Source organism: Lissotriton helveticus, chromosome 4_1 (genome assembly GCF_964261635.1).
Source record: "Lissotriton helveticus chromosome 4_1, aLisHel1.1, whole genome shotgun sequence".
Lineage (NCBI taxonomy): Eukaryota > Metazoa > Chordata > Amphibia > Caudata > Salamandridae > Lissotriton > Lissotriton helveticus.
The window spans coordinates 188,051,054-188,068,813 of record NC_136063.1 but is presented as its reverse complement, the minus strand read 5'-3'; the positions used below and the strand labels follow the sequence as shown (position 1 = coordinate 188,068,813).

At 45.3% G+C, this 17,760-nt stretch overlaps 1 protein-coding gene across 3 annotated transcripts in view; it reads right to left on the bottom strand.

Annotated features, from left to right (window-relative positions):
- TSNARE1 (t-SNARE domain containing 1) overlaps window positions 1–17,760 on the bottom strand; it is a 1,194,676-nt gene that overhangs the window by 70,515 nt on the left and 1,106,401 nt on the right. For all 3 annotated transcript variants that reach the window (XM_078686668.1, XM_078686667.1, XM_078686669.1), the window contains one exon: window positions 14,459–14,541. In XM_078686668.1, the coding sequence (XP_078542794.1) occupies window positions 14,459–14,541 (83 nt within the window). The remainder of the gene's footprint in view (window positions 1–14,458; window positions 14,542–17,760) is intronic.

Here is a 17,760-nt window from a genome sequence, read left to right as displayed (position 1 = left end):
TGGTGTGGAAAACTGGGGCCTTGAAAGGGAAGTACCTTAAAAATCAGTTTACAGAGAGGGGAAATGGGTAGGTCAGTGCAGAATCTGAGGGTTCCAACATACCCCATAAAGAGTTGGCCGTCCACCTGAAACTCTTCTGTGCGGTCAAAGTAGAACGACAATGCTTTTTGGGGTCTAATTGGTGAAGTCACTGCTCTTCCTTAGAGGGATGAGGTGTGAAATGCAATGAACACTTTCGGAAGGATGGAAATTCTCGTTATGAAGCACTGACCTGTCTGGGTAGATGTTAAAATAACAAGGCTTGGATGACATGGCCTGAAGCTCACTGACCCTCCAGGCAGATATCGCCACGAGAAAGGCCGTCTTGATGGTAAGGAGCCTGAGTGGACAATTGTGCAGACGCTCAAAGGGAGCGCACATAGGGAAGATGAGGTCGAGATTGAGATCCTACTAGGGCGTAATAAAGGGAGTGGGAGAGAACATATGTTGCAAACCTTTCAAAACATAAGTACACAATAGGCGATTGGAAAACAGAAGGTTGGTCAGGCAAGCAAAGAAAAGCAGAAATTGCAGATAGATATCACCTAACAGTGCCCAGAGCGGAGCCCTGCTGGGCAAGGGAAAGCACAAACAGGAGCACCTGAGAAAGGGGGGTCAGAAAGGGGCTCAATGTATCTTTTTGAACACCATGCCACAAATTTAGCCCCAGGGCAGGCGTAAAGTATCTTGGTACCGGGAGGCCTGGCTGCCAAAATAACATTACAGACTTTAGGCAGAAGGTCAAAGGCTATCAACTGTCGCCACTCAATCTCAACTCAACGCAAAAAGCATTGACAAGAACCTTCCTGCTGTTGCTGTGACAAAAGATCCTTCCGAAGGGGCAGCCTGATTGGGCAGATGGTCATGGTCTACAGCTTGGAGAACAGATCTAACCAAGGCTCTCTCCACTGTGGCAAGAGACCTTGCATCACCTCTGAATGGAGAAGCCATTTGTGATCCGATAGGCACCTTCAGCTGAGTTTGCCCGCTCTGACGTTCAGAGAACCTGCCAGATGTTGAACCACCAGGAATATGCTCTGCTGTACCAGCCATGTCCAGAGACACAAGGCCTCTTGACACAGGGTCCACGACCCCATCCTGCCCTACTTGTTACAGTACTATATGGCGGTGGTGTTGCCCGTGCACCCAATCGCTGACCCAATCTCGGTTCGTAAGCCACCACTGCAGGCTCTTCGCAGTTCCCTCAGAGATATGGATCATGTTTGAGAGATTCCCCCTGAGACTGTGCCCACTGGAACTACAACTTCACGTCCCACTGCAGAGCCCAGATATGCCAACAGGTATGTGTCACAAGCAGGATGCCATGAGGCTCAGGAGCCTCAGAGTCAGTCTCACAGAAATCCAGAATATCCTAGACTCGCTGTTCTGGAGGATAGGCCCGAAACCACACTGTGTCCAGAATGGCATTCGATGAAAGGGAGTCAGGTGTGACTATGGGATGTTGACAGTGAACCCCAGTGAATGCAGGAGCTCCGCCTTAGTCTGGAGGTGGGAGACATCATCGAGATAGGGGAAGGCCTGCACCCCTGATCTACACAGATAAGCTGCACTCACTGCCATCACCTTGGTGAACACCGGACAGATGATGGTGAGGCCAAATGGGAGCACAGCAAACTGAAAATGCTTGTGGGCCACTGGGAACTGCAGGTAGCACAGGTAGGATGGGAATGTGAAAATAGGCGCCTTGCAACTCCAACGCTACCATCCAGTCTCCAGGGTAGACAGGACCTGAGCCAGAGTGAACGTCTTGAATTTCTCCTTCTTGAGAAAGAAATTGAGGGAGCATAGGTCACGGAGAGGACAGAAGCCTCAGTCTTACTTGGGTACCAGCCAGTAGCAGGAATAGCAACCACGACCTACTTCTAGCACTGGCACTCTCTCTATGACTCCTTAGGCCAAAAGAGCTGTCACTTCCTGGTGGAGACGAGATATGTGGTCCTCCGTCAGCCTGTCGTGAGTGGCATATAGAGATGGGCTGTCTCAAAGCGAAGCGAGTAGCCCATTAGGACAATCTGCATAACTCATCTGTCTGATGTTATGGACTACCTGGGGGGCAGGTGATGACTAATCCTGCCACCGGCTGGGTGCCCATGATGATACGTGGGCAGACTCGGAGGGTTTGAGGCTAAGGCTGCAAGGGAGATGGATGGATTGACCCAATCCGCTGGCCAGCCAAGCCATGGGCTGGTAGGAACCGCGTCTGTGCAGAGGCTGGGGAGCATGCCCACCGTGGTGGCTGGGTGGGTAAAAGCATGGTTTCACGCCCCTTCTGTGGCCACAAAAGGATCGAAAGGCAGATTAACTGTGACGAGGGGCCAGAGAAAGGCCAAAGGACCTGACAGTAGCCCTGCTGTCACTAATGCACTCCAGCGGCGAATTTACCTTCTTGCCAAACAGACGGGAGCCATCAAAGGGCATATCCATGAGTGAGGACTGGACATCCCCAGAAAAGCCAGTTGTCCTCAACCAGGCGTGGCGTTGCAGGGCATTGTCGGCGAAACCGCTCTGCCTAATGAGTCGGTGATGTCAAGTCCAAAACAGTTAGTGAACTTCGCTGCATCTCTCCCATCAGCAATAGCCTGTGAGATCAAGGCAGAGGCATTTTTCTGGACAGTTGGCAGCACCTGCACAACTGTACACCACAGTGCAAGGATATAGCGGCCCAAAAGACACAGTGTTCACAGACCGCAGAACCAGGCTGGAATTAGAAAACATCATCTTACCAAGATTGTTCAGCCTCTTGGATTCCCTGTCTGTGGTTGCGGCAGGGAATGTGCAAGGATTTAAATGGGACGTGAAGGCCTGGACCACCAAGCTCTTGGTCCCCTGGAGCGGGCGGTGGCAGAGCGCAATCGGCCTGTTCCACTGAAGCCTCTATAGTAGACTTGGACAAAGTCCCAAGCAGGATGTCAGCATGTGCCTCATTCTAGGGAGAAGTGGTTCTGAAGGGGACACTCCTGGCTTAGCACTTGCATCAAGATATTAGTCTTGAATGCCATCGAGGGCAAGCTAAGGTCCAGGACATCAGCTGCTCTCCGCAGCACCATTGGGAAGAACGCTCCCGCCTCCGTAGCCACGGTAGGAGGAGAAAGCATGCCAGTATCTGGAGAAGTATCCAGTCCACTGGCTTCACCCAGATCCTCAGCCCAGTCGCTCCTCATAAGAAAGGCCACTGGAATTATGTGACTGTGTGGCGATGTTCGCATTATTATAGATTTGCCGCCTTTGCCACATAATCTATCATCTGCCGAATAATGTGCAGATTTTAACAAACAAAATGTGTTTCTAGCTCAAACGGTTCAGAAGTTAATAAAAATGAAGCAACACATCTCGCAGCACAGTAGAACACCCTTTGCAAAGCTGGACTGATCACCTTTCTGCTGCCTAAAGCTATATTTGGGTGTTAAGCCACTACTAAAGAGGTGCAACCATTGCCCATAAAGTGTTACCAAGGTTAAAAATGAGGAAATAATTAAGTAATATTATTTAAAAAAAAGTGCTGCATAATTTGCCTTTACATGCCGCATAATTTACTCAACCCTGCCCATAATTTGGCCCTCTACTGCCACATAACTCCAGTGGCCCTGCACATTAGGCTGCCATTCCTCAGGGTTCATTGAGCCCTCCCAATACTCCCCAAGTCCTAGCCCATAAGAATAGGGCTCAGGTTCTGTCCTGGAAGGCATGGCTTCAGTCGGTGCCGGAGCCGATGTCAGACGATGCACTTCCAGCTCAGTGTCTGAGCAGAGAATGAGAATGGGGATGTCGCCACCACTGTGGTCACCGGGATCGGCACCAGGGAAGTTCGAGCTGGCGCTGGAGCCACATGCGTGGATCCACTAGGCGGACCCTACCGAACCCGCAGGGCCCAAAGGCACGCCGGTAGGGAGTGGGCTGCCCAAGGATGAGGAGCATTGCCTCATAAAATTCTCACATTTGGGAGAGGGTCGCTCTGGCTCCCGGAAACGTGGAGAGGTGCATAGCCAACACAGACGGTGTATCAACCATGGAGCCAAGCCTCAAGGTGTGACACACTCCTGTCTCTTCGGCCGACGGATGTGGCAAAGTCAAAGCAGGCTTCGCCCACGACTTCATTTTGTGGGGCTTGGGTTTACCCGAATGGGTCGATGTCTTCGAATGTGACAATGACCTCTTGCTCCACGACCGCTCCCGAGGCCTTCCTCTCAACTGGAACTGTGAACATCGTGGCGTCGAACGTAGAGATGCCATAAGCTTGAGGGAACGCTGCCTCAAGGTCTTCGGATGCATAGCAGTCGAGGCAGGCCTTCGGGTCGTGGTCCTGTTCCAGGCACCAGAAAGCATGCAAGGTGCGGGTCCGTCACTGTCATCTGCCAGTGACAGGTGCCACATGGCTTGAAGCTGGCCTTCCTCAAAGACATCCCTGCCATACCAAGAGGTAAACCTCAAAAAAGACTGACAAAACATCAAAAAAACAAAGTCAAAAAGTGACTAAGGGGTTGCTCTTCCCAGATCGGCGCTGGCTGGCTTTGGAAGAAAAGAACTGACGTCAGCCCTCCTGGGTGGAGCCTATATAGGCAATGAGAATGTCACTTTCGGCGCGGACGTCGCCAACATCAAGTGGAGCTGAATGACGCCACCTACCAGCGCGCAGAGGTACTGCTCACAAAACAATTCTGATCCAGGCTGACACCTGGGAAAAATTCTGAGGTAAGGAATATATGCGGCTAGATGTCTCTATCTGATAGAAATGATTATTAAAAACGTGCAAGAGATCAAATAGTGAAACAAGGTATGTAATGTTAAAAGCTTTTATAAAACGCATGTACACCAAGCGGTTTCATGGCGCTAATGGGGCGGAAAGGTGTTAACAGGAAACTGAGGTTAAATGTCATATGCTTGGGCAAACAATCGAGTCTCAAGCAGTTTTCTGAACTGGGCGCAGGAAGTAACCAATCTCATCTCCACAGGGAGAGAGTTCCAAAATTGTGGGGCTAAAACAGCAAATCTTGAGCCTCCATGCTTCTTACGTTTAAAAGAGGGGGTGACTAACAGGTTTAAATGAGAGGAGCGCAGATACCGGGGGGGAATATATAGTTGAATCCTAGAAGAGATGAAAGCAGGGCTATTGCCATGAAGGGCTTTAAAGATAGTACATCCCAGCTTGAAAAAACACCTCTTGGCCACAGGGAGCCAGTGTAGATTTTTCATAATAGGTGTCACATGCTGCCACTTTGGTTGGTGAAAGATGAGTCTGGCAGCTTGGTACTGGACCAGATGAAGACGTCTCAGTTGATAGGCGGGGATGCCACAATACAAAGAGTTAGCATAGTCCAGTTGGGAGATGACCAAGGCTAAAATAACCAAGGTCAAAGCTTCCCTAGACCGAAATCGACTAATCTTCCTTTATTCTCTGCAGTTGGAAGAAACTTGCGGAAACCACTGAACCAATTCGGGCATTCAATGACAGGTCGTTAGAAATCACAATGCCGAAGCTTTTGGCAGAGCTTGCAGGCACCGGAGAGTTGCCCAAAGAGGATGGCCAGAAGTTGGGATGCCAAGGATTGGCAGAGCCACCTGTGAGAATCAGCTCAGTTTTGTCAGGGTTCAACTTGAGTTGGTTATTGTTCATCCAGTCATTTATAAAGATCATAGTATTTTAAAAGTGGAAGACTGAGGATGCTGATGAGTTGTTGTCAAACACCAATTGGAGATCATCAGCATAGTTGAACCTCCCAATCCTTCTTTCTCTCAAAGATCTAATTAAAGGAAGAAGATACAAATTAATGAGGAGTGTAGAAAGGAAAGAACCCTGGAGAACACCACAAGTCAGTTCCCTCTTGTTGGACGAGAAATTAGCAAGCCGTACTGCTTGAAAACGATTGCTAAGGAAGGGGGAAAGCCATCTCAACGCCAGACCCTGGATCCCGGCATTTCTGACACAGTTAATCAGAATGTTATGATCAACCATGTCAAATGCTGCTGACAAATCCAGGAGAAGCAGGGTCTGGGGGATGCCACGATCGACTCCTCTGCTTAATTCATCCAAAACTGTAAGTATGACAGATTCCGCAGAATGGGCAGGTCTAAAATCTGCCTGATGGGAGTCCAAGATCTGGTAGTGTTCAACAAATGATCTGAAGCAATTTTCCACATAAGCCTCAAGAACTTTACCCAAATAGGGCAGCAGGGAGATGGGGCGATAATTGCTAAGGACTGAAGGATCCGCACCCAGTTTCTTCAGAATAGGGACGATTTCCGCACTTTTGAATATGTCAGGAACAATGCCATGTTTAAGTGAGTTGTTGAGGAATGAGAGAGGGGGGTCAGGACAGATAGTAAAAGCTTCTCGAAGTATATGAGGAGGGTAGATGGAAGAGGAGTCGCATGCCACTCCCAGGGCTTAAATTTCCTCTTCAAACCCATTCTATCATGTGAAATTATGGAACAATCATTTATAAGTTACAGTGAGGTTAATATTTGCAATTTCGATGACCATGGAATGTAATTAAACAAGACGAAGGAAGGCAGTCTGCCTTGCCTCAATAAACAATTAAGCCCTTTCCATGTTGGCCACTGAACCTGCTTGAGGTATGGAGCTGCTTGCCTTCATGCCCTTATAATGGTTTATTTCAGATGGAATTCATCACAGACTCTGGATCACTTGAGATCCAGACGGTATGGGAATTAGGACTGAAAGAAGAGACAGAATGGGAAGAAGCAAAGATGAAGAAGCAATATGTTCTACGTCTGATAAGTTCAGCTTAAGATTGCGCACAGGGTTTACTGTGTACGTACAGAGATGATGTACGCTTGGACCAATGTCTGGGATTCGTGAGGAAACAGATTTGATCCTTGTTAACTTCGCAATTGCATTGCTGCTAATTACTCTGTACAGATTATCAATGGATGGACTCTACCTGGCATATCATCATCCATCCTTCTGCCATATAACAACTCTTCAATGTAAACATTCTACCTAAATGTAAAGTATTTGATCTTTGGTTGCCCTCTGATTTGATCCTAATAATGTGATGATTCTATTTTTTTAACAATGGAAACCAATATAAAACGGTTTACAATACTAATGGGATGGAAGTGTTTGCTTAAAGCATAAGGTGAGATTAATGATCCAACTTTGCTGACCTGTATATGTGTAAAAATAACTTGCCACCTGACGTTTATAGTATAGAAACACAATGAAAAACAGAACAATTAACAAAACTGGGTCTGTTCTCATAGTTTGTGCTAAAAGCTACAACAAATGGAACAGCAATTCTATAAATACTCATCAAAACAAAGCTCTTTATTTGGAGTTGGCCAGAGTCAGGACATCTGTCAAAAGTGGTAGCTTTTCCATCCTCCTTATTCAGGGTGGATTGATGTCAATGGCTCTCTAAATACTACGGATGATTAATTTGTCACTTTTTCTTGGATATCACACTCCATCAAACTTTAAATAAGGCCCAAAGTGTCAGCTAAGCACACTTGCATGATTTATGTTTTACGTCCTTTTTCATAATTGGTCAAAAGTAGGCGCTTATTTATTGATAAAGTTTTGTCAATACACTTGTCAAATTGAATAAAGATGGCTGGCCATGAACTCAATGAAACAGAAAAAAAAAATCTAAAGGAGCTGTGATGTCTGCTGCGCTAGCTTGGAAGGACGATTACACAAGTACAATTCTAATGAAAGAATCTGTTGTAAAGCCAAGAGCAACATGTTTCTCCATTCAAAAATCTCTCACGATAGTTTACTGTGAACAAAACAGAAAAAATACAGGATTTAAGATCTTGAGGAGTCACCTGTCCGAAAGACACCATGATTCAGTCAGTAGAACTGGGTTCGATGAAATAGATTGCTGTTAAGAACTTTGAGGATAAACACCCTTCCACAGCGGAAAACAACCACACAATATTTTCACAAAGACTCAATTGAATCTTATTTTATATCTGAACACACTACAGTTTAGTTGAAGAACTCTTCCTTAAGTTATTTCTAAAACTCTCTAGTCTCCTCATAATCTGTGTTTTTAAGTCACTACTCTGCTGGAACATGTTCACTTCCTCTTCGGTATTCGTTTTCATAAAATGTTTCTCTTTCGATCATACATTGGAGTAAACCCTCCCAACACTCTACACAGAATTTTTGTAGCCAGCAAACCTTGCACCATCTTGGCGTAGCAGTTCTTCCTTGGACCATGTCCAACATATTAGGTGCTCTCTATTAAAGTGCTGCCTCCAATTTTATGTCCATTGTCCCACAGTATGCTCACTTAGGTGTGAAGATCCTGTGATGGAATAGGAGGATTCTTATAGAGAGAGAGAAAACCATTGATGTCACACATCATGCTACCCTGGAAAGCTCACCTTCTATATACTAGCATATGCAAAAAATACAGTTTATTGTGACATGCTGGTCCCGGTCACATGTGATGCAAAAGCACACACCTCACTTCCCACAAATGTGCATTCTTTAAGGATCCCAACTTGATTTCTCTTGCTCTCTAAAGAGCAGGATCCATTACTTCAAGCCTCACTGCTTCACCCAACATTAGCTGGGCTTGTTGTAGCCCGACTCTTTTAAATAAAAAATAAAAAAACTTTTTTAACACACCTATCATCTGTGAATTCCTGTATTTGCTTTTCACAATGGATTCTTAAAATAAATCATTTGCTGAAGTGTTCATCTTTTTCATGGTCTTCCTTTCCTTTCCTAGCTGTCTTGGCTCTCCTTCAGCATTAAACTAAACCAATGCACTGACTCATACGATTAAGGTCCATAAAAGGTTTACTACGAAGTCTACAGGCAGAGAGAGACTATACATGGTACTAAGACTATCCACAATAACTTAACAAATGCAGCACACTGAATTTAATAAGTACACCATTGTTAATGCAATCTCATCTGAAGTAACTGGGGGAAATGGAAGAGCTTTAAAGGAACAATCAGAACAAGTTCACGGCAATGCAGAGGTAAGTTCCGCCTCTTAGTCTGAAGCACCACATAACCACAGTGTGAGGCAACAGGGCCACCTCATGGATCACCCTGTAAGACTTTAGGACAGCAGTGTACACAATTTACACCATCAATAGCACTGGTATGCCCTCGTTGCCTGGATTTCCAAATCCACCTTTGTTTCATAAGAAGCATCTAGCGACTGAATTGCAATGCCTAGTCCTTAAGCTAAAAGTTAGGAACACATTACCTATACTATTCTCCCACGGTTTGCTACTAGGTGATTAACCTTTAATGCCCTAAATCAGGAAGGGTATGTTTACTTCGTGTAGCCCAGCATCAACTCCCTCAAGTCAGAATGGTGAAACGTAATAACTGCCATGCACGCACTAGTACACTGCCACCTAGAGATGTCCTGCTAGGCTGCCTCCTAGATCCTCGATGGGCCCCTCCCCAAAGAGCACCCTTCGTATTATCCTTCCCGGTATGTAAAATTCAATTATTTCCAAACTTTGGACAGTAGAACACCGAAGCTCACAGCCCTCCTCTGGCTCTCCCGTTGCTCACCCTCAACCTATCAAAGACCAGCTGCATCACATATGAGCTGCTGCTTCGTACCTGCCAGCCAAAATCAAGAATTCATGTGGAATCTGGTTGCAGCATTAACCTTGCCAGAATTGAGGCCAGGAGAAGAAGGAAAGAGAAGACCAAGCACCATGATGTCCATTTCTACTGTTATGTTCCAAGATTCTGCTATCTTAAGAATTGCTAATTGCATTAACCGGCTTACCAGTCCCAAGACGTATTGCAAAAGAACTGCCCCCAGTCTAGAACTGTTTTAGCAAAGTGAACTAAAATTCAACCAAACTGCAACATTGAAGATTTATTGAGTGATCAGAAATCATCCTTTTCTATCCATGTGTTTGTCATTCAATTTCCAAAACAAATTTAGTGGGTGTTTCACTTCATCTGGTGACCACAAATATATAACTTCACAGCATTCCAATAAATTCCAATACTAAACAATTCCCAATGCATTTCGGGTCAGAGACCCTTTGTCAAGGGACTGCTTTCAGCTACGGTCGTAAGACCTCGGCATCTGCTACCAATTGTGTTCAACATTACTCATTAAAGATCTAATGGTATAGCTTAAATGAACTTTAGTTTACGTTGCAAAAACTATCTACACTGGGAGCAGTTCTTTTACAGAGCATCTTAGGGCTGGTTAGCAGATCTCTGCAACCATCAATGCTTAATGGTTTTAGCAGTGTTAATAGGACAAAGAACACACCAGGACATCTCGTTCACTATGGATTAAGTGCACCAACCCAAGATTCTTGTAGGTCATTCCAGCAGAATATGAAAAGGCTTCCTTCACCTTGGACCTCAGAAAAAGCACAACAAACTGCTTTTTAAACACAATTTCAATAAATGTACACCTGATTTTCGGCACATTATATCTTTGTCCCTTAACCTTACTGCCCACTCCCTGCCTACCTCACCTTCCTTTTAGAAACCTGGCCAAATATTTCTTTACCAAATTCTCAATTGCAAGGTGCTGCTGCTCAACCAGACGCTAATCACGCTTGACTCCATTTGTTATTCGCCTATACTCTTATAAACAAGCATTATAGAACCAACTTATTAAAGCACCGGGTGGCACTTAATCTAGGATTGTTCTACTAATTCATTTTGATTATTAGTATTTGCTTTGACCGGCTCTTTATACAGCACTGTATGGTTTAGAAATACAGTTTTACATAAATAAAACTGGCCGCACATCTCAAAGAAGACCCAAAATCACTCAAACTCTGACAAGGCCATGTCACATCAGTTGGAACACCAACTAGGGCAAGAAACAATAAATGAGTTGACACTGTTGACTCTTGTTACTGGCAGAATATCTGGCAAGGAAAAGAGACCCTCAGGCCTCTTGGACTTAGGTACTGAGGCATCTAAACTAGCAGTAGAAGCAAGTAGAGAGTGGGATGGAACTTCATCATCTTAACTGAACAACTCTGGCAGACCTATGGAGAATGCGACTCTGGAGGGTCTCCACAACAAGGAGCAGACCTTGGGACTTGCCATTTTTTGGCATCCATGTGGATATTTGCAAATGTGTGCATGGTTTATGCGATATCAGTTACGTACATCTGAGGTGCTAGGAAGTAAAGCTTGAAGTGGTAGGAAGTAAAGCTTGAAACTACTTCAGTGCACCGGTCATTAAAGTTACCTTTCGGCAATTGCAAACATCTTTTAGTAAAAAAGAGTGAGGGCAAGATGCAGGATGGTTGCCCAAAGACAAATGACAAGAACAGCCACACCTTTAACTACTTCATCTTCTTAGATCTCAATGTCCTGTCTGAGGGAAATAAAGTATACTTTCCCACAGAGGGCTCTTGGCGATTGTGCCAGCCTTACAGTCCCTACAGAGCATTGTGAGAGGACAGGCCTGCATTTGCCAGAAAAATATTTGAGAAGAAAAGTCTTGCCCCAACAAGGTTGATTGATATTTCTAAGTACTCAATTATGATGACACTTTTTGGGGAGAGCACAGCTGCTCACAATAATACTGAATGTAAATATTAGCTGGAGTTTGCTGCTAAAATATTGAAAATCTGCATCAGACCTATGTGTATCCCTTTGCGATGCTTCCTAGATATAGAGCAGCCTATTTATTCAATGCTAGACTAATCCAGATGTCATGACCTCCTTTGGATCTTGTCTGTGTGGATGCCCATAGTCAGGCTATTTGTACGTCATCTTAGCAGCAGATTTCAGGGAGGTACTGAGATGCCAGATTACAACACTTCAATCTCGTATTACAACTTTTGGGAATGTTAATTTTTTTCCCCAAAGTATTACAGGACTAGAGTTAAATTAGAATGTAAGCCTCCTGGAATAGTCTGGGGAATATGTCACTTTCCCCAAATATCCTCAGACTAGAGTTAGAATAGTAAATTTGCTCTCCTTACATCTGTAAAATCTCTGCTTCTCTGAAAGGACAGCAAAAGGCAAGAAACAAGACATAACTAGCACTAGGAGTCAGAAAGCTTTCTCTGCCACAAGCCAGACAAAGGCTGTCCAATACATAATCAAGTAGACCTGTTGACGAACTGAGGGATGCCTAGTGAGTGCCCTTACTCTTTTCGTGCCAATCACTAAATTTGCTACTTTTCTCACTTTTGTACCGGCCACCCCACCTTTCCGTTTTCTGGTGCCTACTAATTTTCACAGGAGTGATGTGACCAGGGGTCTGGGTGCAGGAAGACATTTACCATAGCCATACTTGCTGTTGCGCTGGCTGTGCCTTGCCTTGCCTTGCAGTGGTCACCACCCATTTGATCTACAAGATTCTGATAGCCTGAAGAAGGCCTGCCATGGTGTAATGTGTACCCTCGTGCCTGCGAGCTCACACATCAACTGCCCCTGTGGGTCAGGCAACTAGAACTCCGAACATCTGTTGCCTGTGTAATTAAGGAAGTATTGACATGGACTTGCTAGAACTCTGAGGTAATGAGATATCAACTTTTCAGGTGAGTGGCTGATCATACCCCAAGCAGGAAACAATCATATCTTCATATTTAACTTCGAATGTTGGACTATAAGACTTTTGATTCTGCTGATGTAGGATCTGGTGTTCCCCATCAAAGGCTTCATTACATGTCTTATGTATTTATATAGAATTTCGGGTTGTTCACAATTAGGTTTTGATTGAAAATACTATTCAGAGATGTCGAGATTTGGCAGAAAAACCACAAACAAAGTAACTTTGAAGCCCAGCTAAGTGACTATATTTCTTGTGGTTATTTCTTAGTGTTCAATTTGTGTTCCTCTCATCATTTGATCAACATCTTCTCGTAAATGTATTTATATAATCTCGGTTTTAACAGAGAACTGTAGTGTACACCACCCTCCCCTGAGCTACCCATGCACTACTCAACAAAGTGGCCCAGACAACGAAGGAAAATGGGGAAACCAACTTTCTGCCACTCACTGAGTGTCCTGGTTAGTGGGGAACACCTGCAATTGTATCTCTGACATTGCTATAGTGTCTCGATGGCAGCTCAGAAACAGTACTATGTAAGCTCTTGCTCAAAATGCATGTTATTTCTAGATTGCCTTTATTCGTGTTAGGAACAAAATAACTGGAACAATATTTTCATCAAACAAATATTTTACACAACAGAAACAGAAATGACGAAAAAATGAAACTTGAATAGTGCTCAGAAAATAAAGTGACTGTCGCCAAGCAGTGAGTCTTAAGAATCTGGGTTCTAATTAATTTAGGAGGTGAGGGAGAGATCAAAAGGAGAGACTTAGATATTGTAAAAAAAACAAAGTAAGAGACTATACTGCATGTACATCTCCAGACCATTTCTTTATATATATATAATTGTACCTAACGGGTACCAGCACACGGAAATCCTGAGCCAAGGAGTTCACCAATGGAAAATATTGTCTCAAGCTGGAAGCATTTCTTTAAATACCATAGAATCGTCTGAAATGTAGAAGAACATGGATCACATCCTGAACGCCACCCCCACCAAGTCTTAGATGCCAGGCTGCTCTACTAAATACCTATTGGGTTGTCGATGCATCATCTGATTACACCTGTAGGCGAAAGGTTACCGCACTATACTGATCATTCCAACACAATGGCTCGTGACATTAACAAAACACACTGAAAACATACACATATGTCTACACCCTTTAATAACAAAACCGAGCTTGCAAATAAACATCTCCAATTTGTCCACACCGATGTGGCAGTTGCTGGCATGTACACGTGTTTCTAGTGTACAGGCAGAGAGCCCCTGTGGTGAAGGTGCAGTACCGCTGGCAAAACCCTCTCAGTATTAAGTACGCGTAAATGATCTTGGAAGCCACTAGCTGCACATTTTCTCCTAGGCTAGATGGGAAGCAAGTGGGGAATTGAAGAGAAGTATCATAAATTCTAAGAAGGAACAATAACACAACGCATCTTCCTCCATCACTCCATGCCTCCAAAGTTGCCCACAGCCAAATTAATTTCTCCCTCTATTACACTTCTGCCTAAAAGCAGGTCACGCTGCCTCCTTGACATGATCAAATATCATTTCGTTGTCATAACAGCCTCGCCTCTGGAAGACAAGACTTGATGTTTTTCTTATAACAAAGCTTCAGTAAACACAGGTGCCCTGGGGTAATAACATATCTGTAACCATTATTCTCTGCACCTCGTGATATTCTTTAAGATCAGCAGATAAGCAACCACTTCCTTAACCAGAAATGCAACAAATTCAAGCATGGACCTGCAACTGAGCTGACGCCAGATGTGAACATACATGAGGTACCAGGTAACCAGCAAACAATTACCATTTTTCGAATACAGCCAATCGCTTCCGCAAGCAAGCGCACAGTCTAGCAAAGCACAGGGAGCTCTACTTTCTCAAGATGGCACAGCATTAGACAACTTACCTGGTGCTGACTGGCTTTAGCCAGCTGCTCATTGGCCGAGTCGACATTTGAAGATGCGGTCTCGATGTTGGCTTCAATGCTGTCTGTAAAGTAAAGACAATGACATGCAATGACGTAATACAGCGGACTTACACCAACAGAACAGTGGAAGCTAAGAAGTAAAGAAGGACATAATTAAATACAATGTTGCATTTAGAGCCTCCCTTGTCCAACGAATTGCATATATGTTAACAGAGGAACTGGGAGACAAAGTGGTTTGATTAGGGCGACAGAATTTGGCCAGGTAAACAATATAGGATTTAAGGGCTTGTCTCTTGTTTGCATAGATTGCAGATACATGTACTAGAGCTCACCATCGGCCTGAAAAGTTCTGTATTAGTAAACATGAAACAGAGTAGCATTAAGGGGGTAACCTTGAATATAAAACACAAAAGTGCGTATAGTCTTACTGCGCATGTGCTTAAGCTAAAAATTAGCAAATTGGTACCCAGCACCGCAATGCAGAGAAAAAAGTGTTTGCACCCAGCCGGCTAACTGTGACCCCTCATCACACAAAGCAGCCAACCATCTTGGTGCAGCGGCTGCCACCTTAGCCCTTGAGGCGTGCCTTAAGACTCCAGCAATGATGGAGACAGCATGGTCTGCAGGACCCTCTCAAGAGTGTGGGGTACTCTTTGCTGGACGACTGCAATCTGTGAGACCACCTGCACCCGTCCTGCCATCCACAAAACTCAACCCAAGAGCACATGACAACAGTCCACCACACTTCAAACTTCTAACCGTGCGGGACAAATCTTTGGGCATCCAGCACTGTAAAAATGTGCATAAAGACGGTACCAGGCTGCCATTGTTCTCACCTGAAGGACCCTTTTTGACAATAAAATCAGACTCATGTAATCAAATTGCATTACATACCTGGAGGCTAAGGATATTCAACAGTAATATTAGAATAATTGTAACATTTTGTAGCACGTTCATGTATTAGCAGGGCCACTCGAAAGGATAGGGCAGGGCCACTCGAAAGGATAGGGGAGGGCCACTCGAAAGGATAGGGCAGAGCCACTCGAAAGGATAGGGCAGGGCCACTCGAAAGGATAGGGCAGGGCCACTCGAATAGAGAGGGCAGGGCCACTCGAAAGGATAGGGGAGGGCCACTCGAAAGGATAGGGGAGGGCCACTCGAAAGGATAGGGCAGAGCCACTCGAAAGGATAGGGCAGGGCCACTCGAAAGGATAGGGCAGGGCCACTCGAAAAGATAGGGCAGGGCCACTCGAAAAGATAGGGCAGGGCCACTCGAAAAGATAGGGCAGGGCCACTTGAAAGGATAGGACAGGGCCACTCGAAAAGATAGGACAGGGCCACTCGAAAAGATAGGACAGGGCCACTCGAAAAGATAGGACAGGGCCACTCGAAAAGATAGGACAGGGCCACTCGAAAAGATAGGGCAGGGCCACTCGAAAGGATAGGGAGTAAATGCTGGAAAAACCTGAACCTCGTATTACTGATCACAAGAGATGCTTCAAGCTTTGACATTTTGATGAACGTGAGACTGTCGGCATTTTTAATGCGTAAACCACAATGGTCAGCCTCCATGTGATATGCATCACTCCCCTAAATATATGGTGTATAAAGGAAAATGTGTTGCGTTTATTTTTTTTAGGACGCACTGAAAATGTGTATGGCGCTTCAATGATAGTCATTAATTCGACTGTTTCTGGAAAACTGCCATCCCAAAATATCACTGAGATTCATGACTGTCACCTGGGGAGGGCAGAGCAGGCATTATGACCCGTATCCGCGCTACTTCAGGGCCAGGAGCCCCTGCTACAACATTAATGTATTGATTGTAGAGGCAGCTAAAGCATACATGACACCAGATGCAGAACTGCCGTGTTCCCTTTCCCTTGAGCCCTCCCTCCCCCTATTTAAAAATAAAACAAATAATAGATAAATGAATACATAAATGTGAGCGTCTGGTTTTGCCGATGCTTGTTTTATACTTGTAAGTAAGTGTTCCTGCCACATGGCATAAATGGACAAAGCGCCAAGCATCCTATTTTTGACCCGGCTGCACAAAAACGCCAGACAGGCCTGCTGGAATGGCAATCCACATTCAATACAGGCAGATGCTTCCACGATTCAATGAGGCGTGCAGCTCCAGGTTACCGTCATGTTTTTAAAAGCAAGTACACTCCAGTGTGGCACAGCTGTTCCCCTTTAGCATGCACATACTTAGATTCGGAATTTGCAAGGCCCCCACCCTCCCTTGTGCCAGGATCAGAAACAAGTTGCTTCCCCGAAACTCCAGCTCTCCAGCACACCTTGGAGGTATAAACCAGCTTGGATCACTCCTGGTCATCGAGCGGGAGCGTGTCACATCCCCACTTTGTTCGAATGGTCTCGTCTGACAGCGCGAGGCCACTTCACACAGACCGGCATGCGATCCGAGTGCCGCGCGCTGCTCCAATGACAGCTGACGGCAGCCCGAGGGACAGCTGAAAGCTGGTTAGACGCGGGGACTTCTGGGAGAACATAAACACGGACTTTCTTACCTTGAATTCCCTGCTCTTCAGCATGGTCGGCGACTAGCTGCCGCCCCCCCCCCAATCCGGCACCCAACACCAAGGAACGTGGACACGAGACGTGTTTACTCTTTGGAAGGCGGGCGCTAGTCGCCCGGCCGTATTTATTAAAGTATGAAATTAAAAAAGGTTTTTAATTGCATAATCAACAATGAAATACAAAAATCAGCAGGACATTCAATTATACAATCGTTATCAACAAGTTTGAGAGCCTGACCTTAACAAAACTCTAATACAAGTTGTTACTAGCTTAACTAAACATCCTATCTTGATTTTTGTACATTTCTGGCCATATGGCAGGGTCACTACCGGTGTCAGGTCCTACAAGCGGCGCCTTCCCCCTAGAAGTGCGCATGCGCAGTGTTACCCCGGGAATTGCCCGGTCTACGCCCCAAACTCCATTTACCCACTAAAGGAGGGCCCTTACTCTGCGCCGGTGGCGTCATGAGTCCACGCGCGCGGGGTGGCTACCAGCCTAAGGAAAGCGTGAACTACTCCTACCCGCGCTCCTTTGCATATTACCTTGCCCCTGGAGTACTGGGAGTGGCCCGCAGGCTCCTCCCCCTGGGCGGGAACCTCCATAGGATGATGCCCGCCCCCTCAGACCTCAAATATGTGCTCACCGATAATGACCTTACCGCATGCCCCATACCTAATAAATACGACGACCTATGGAGAAAGGCTAAAGGACAACTACACTGGCTAATAAAGAACAGTATT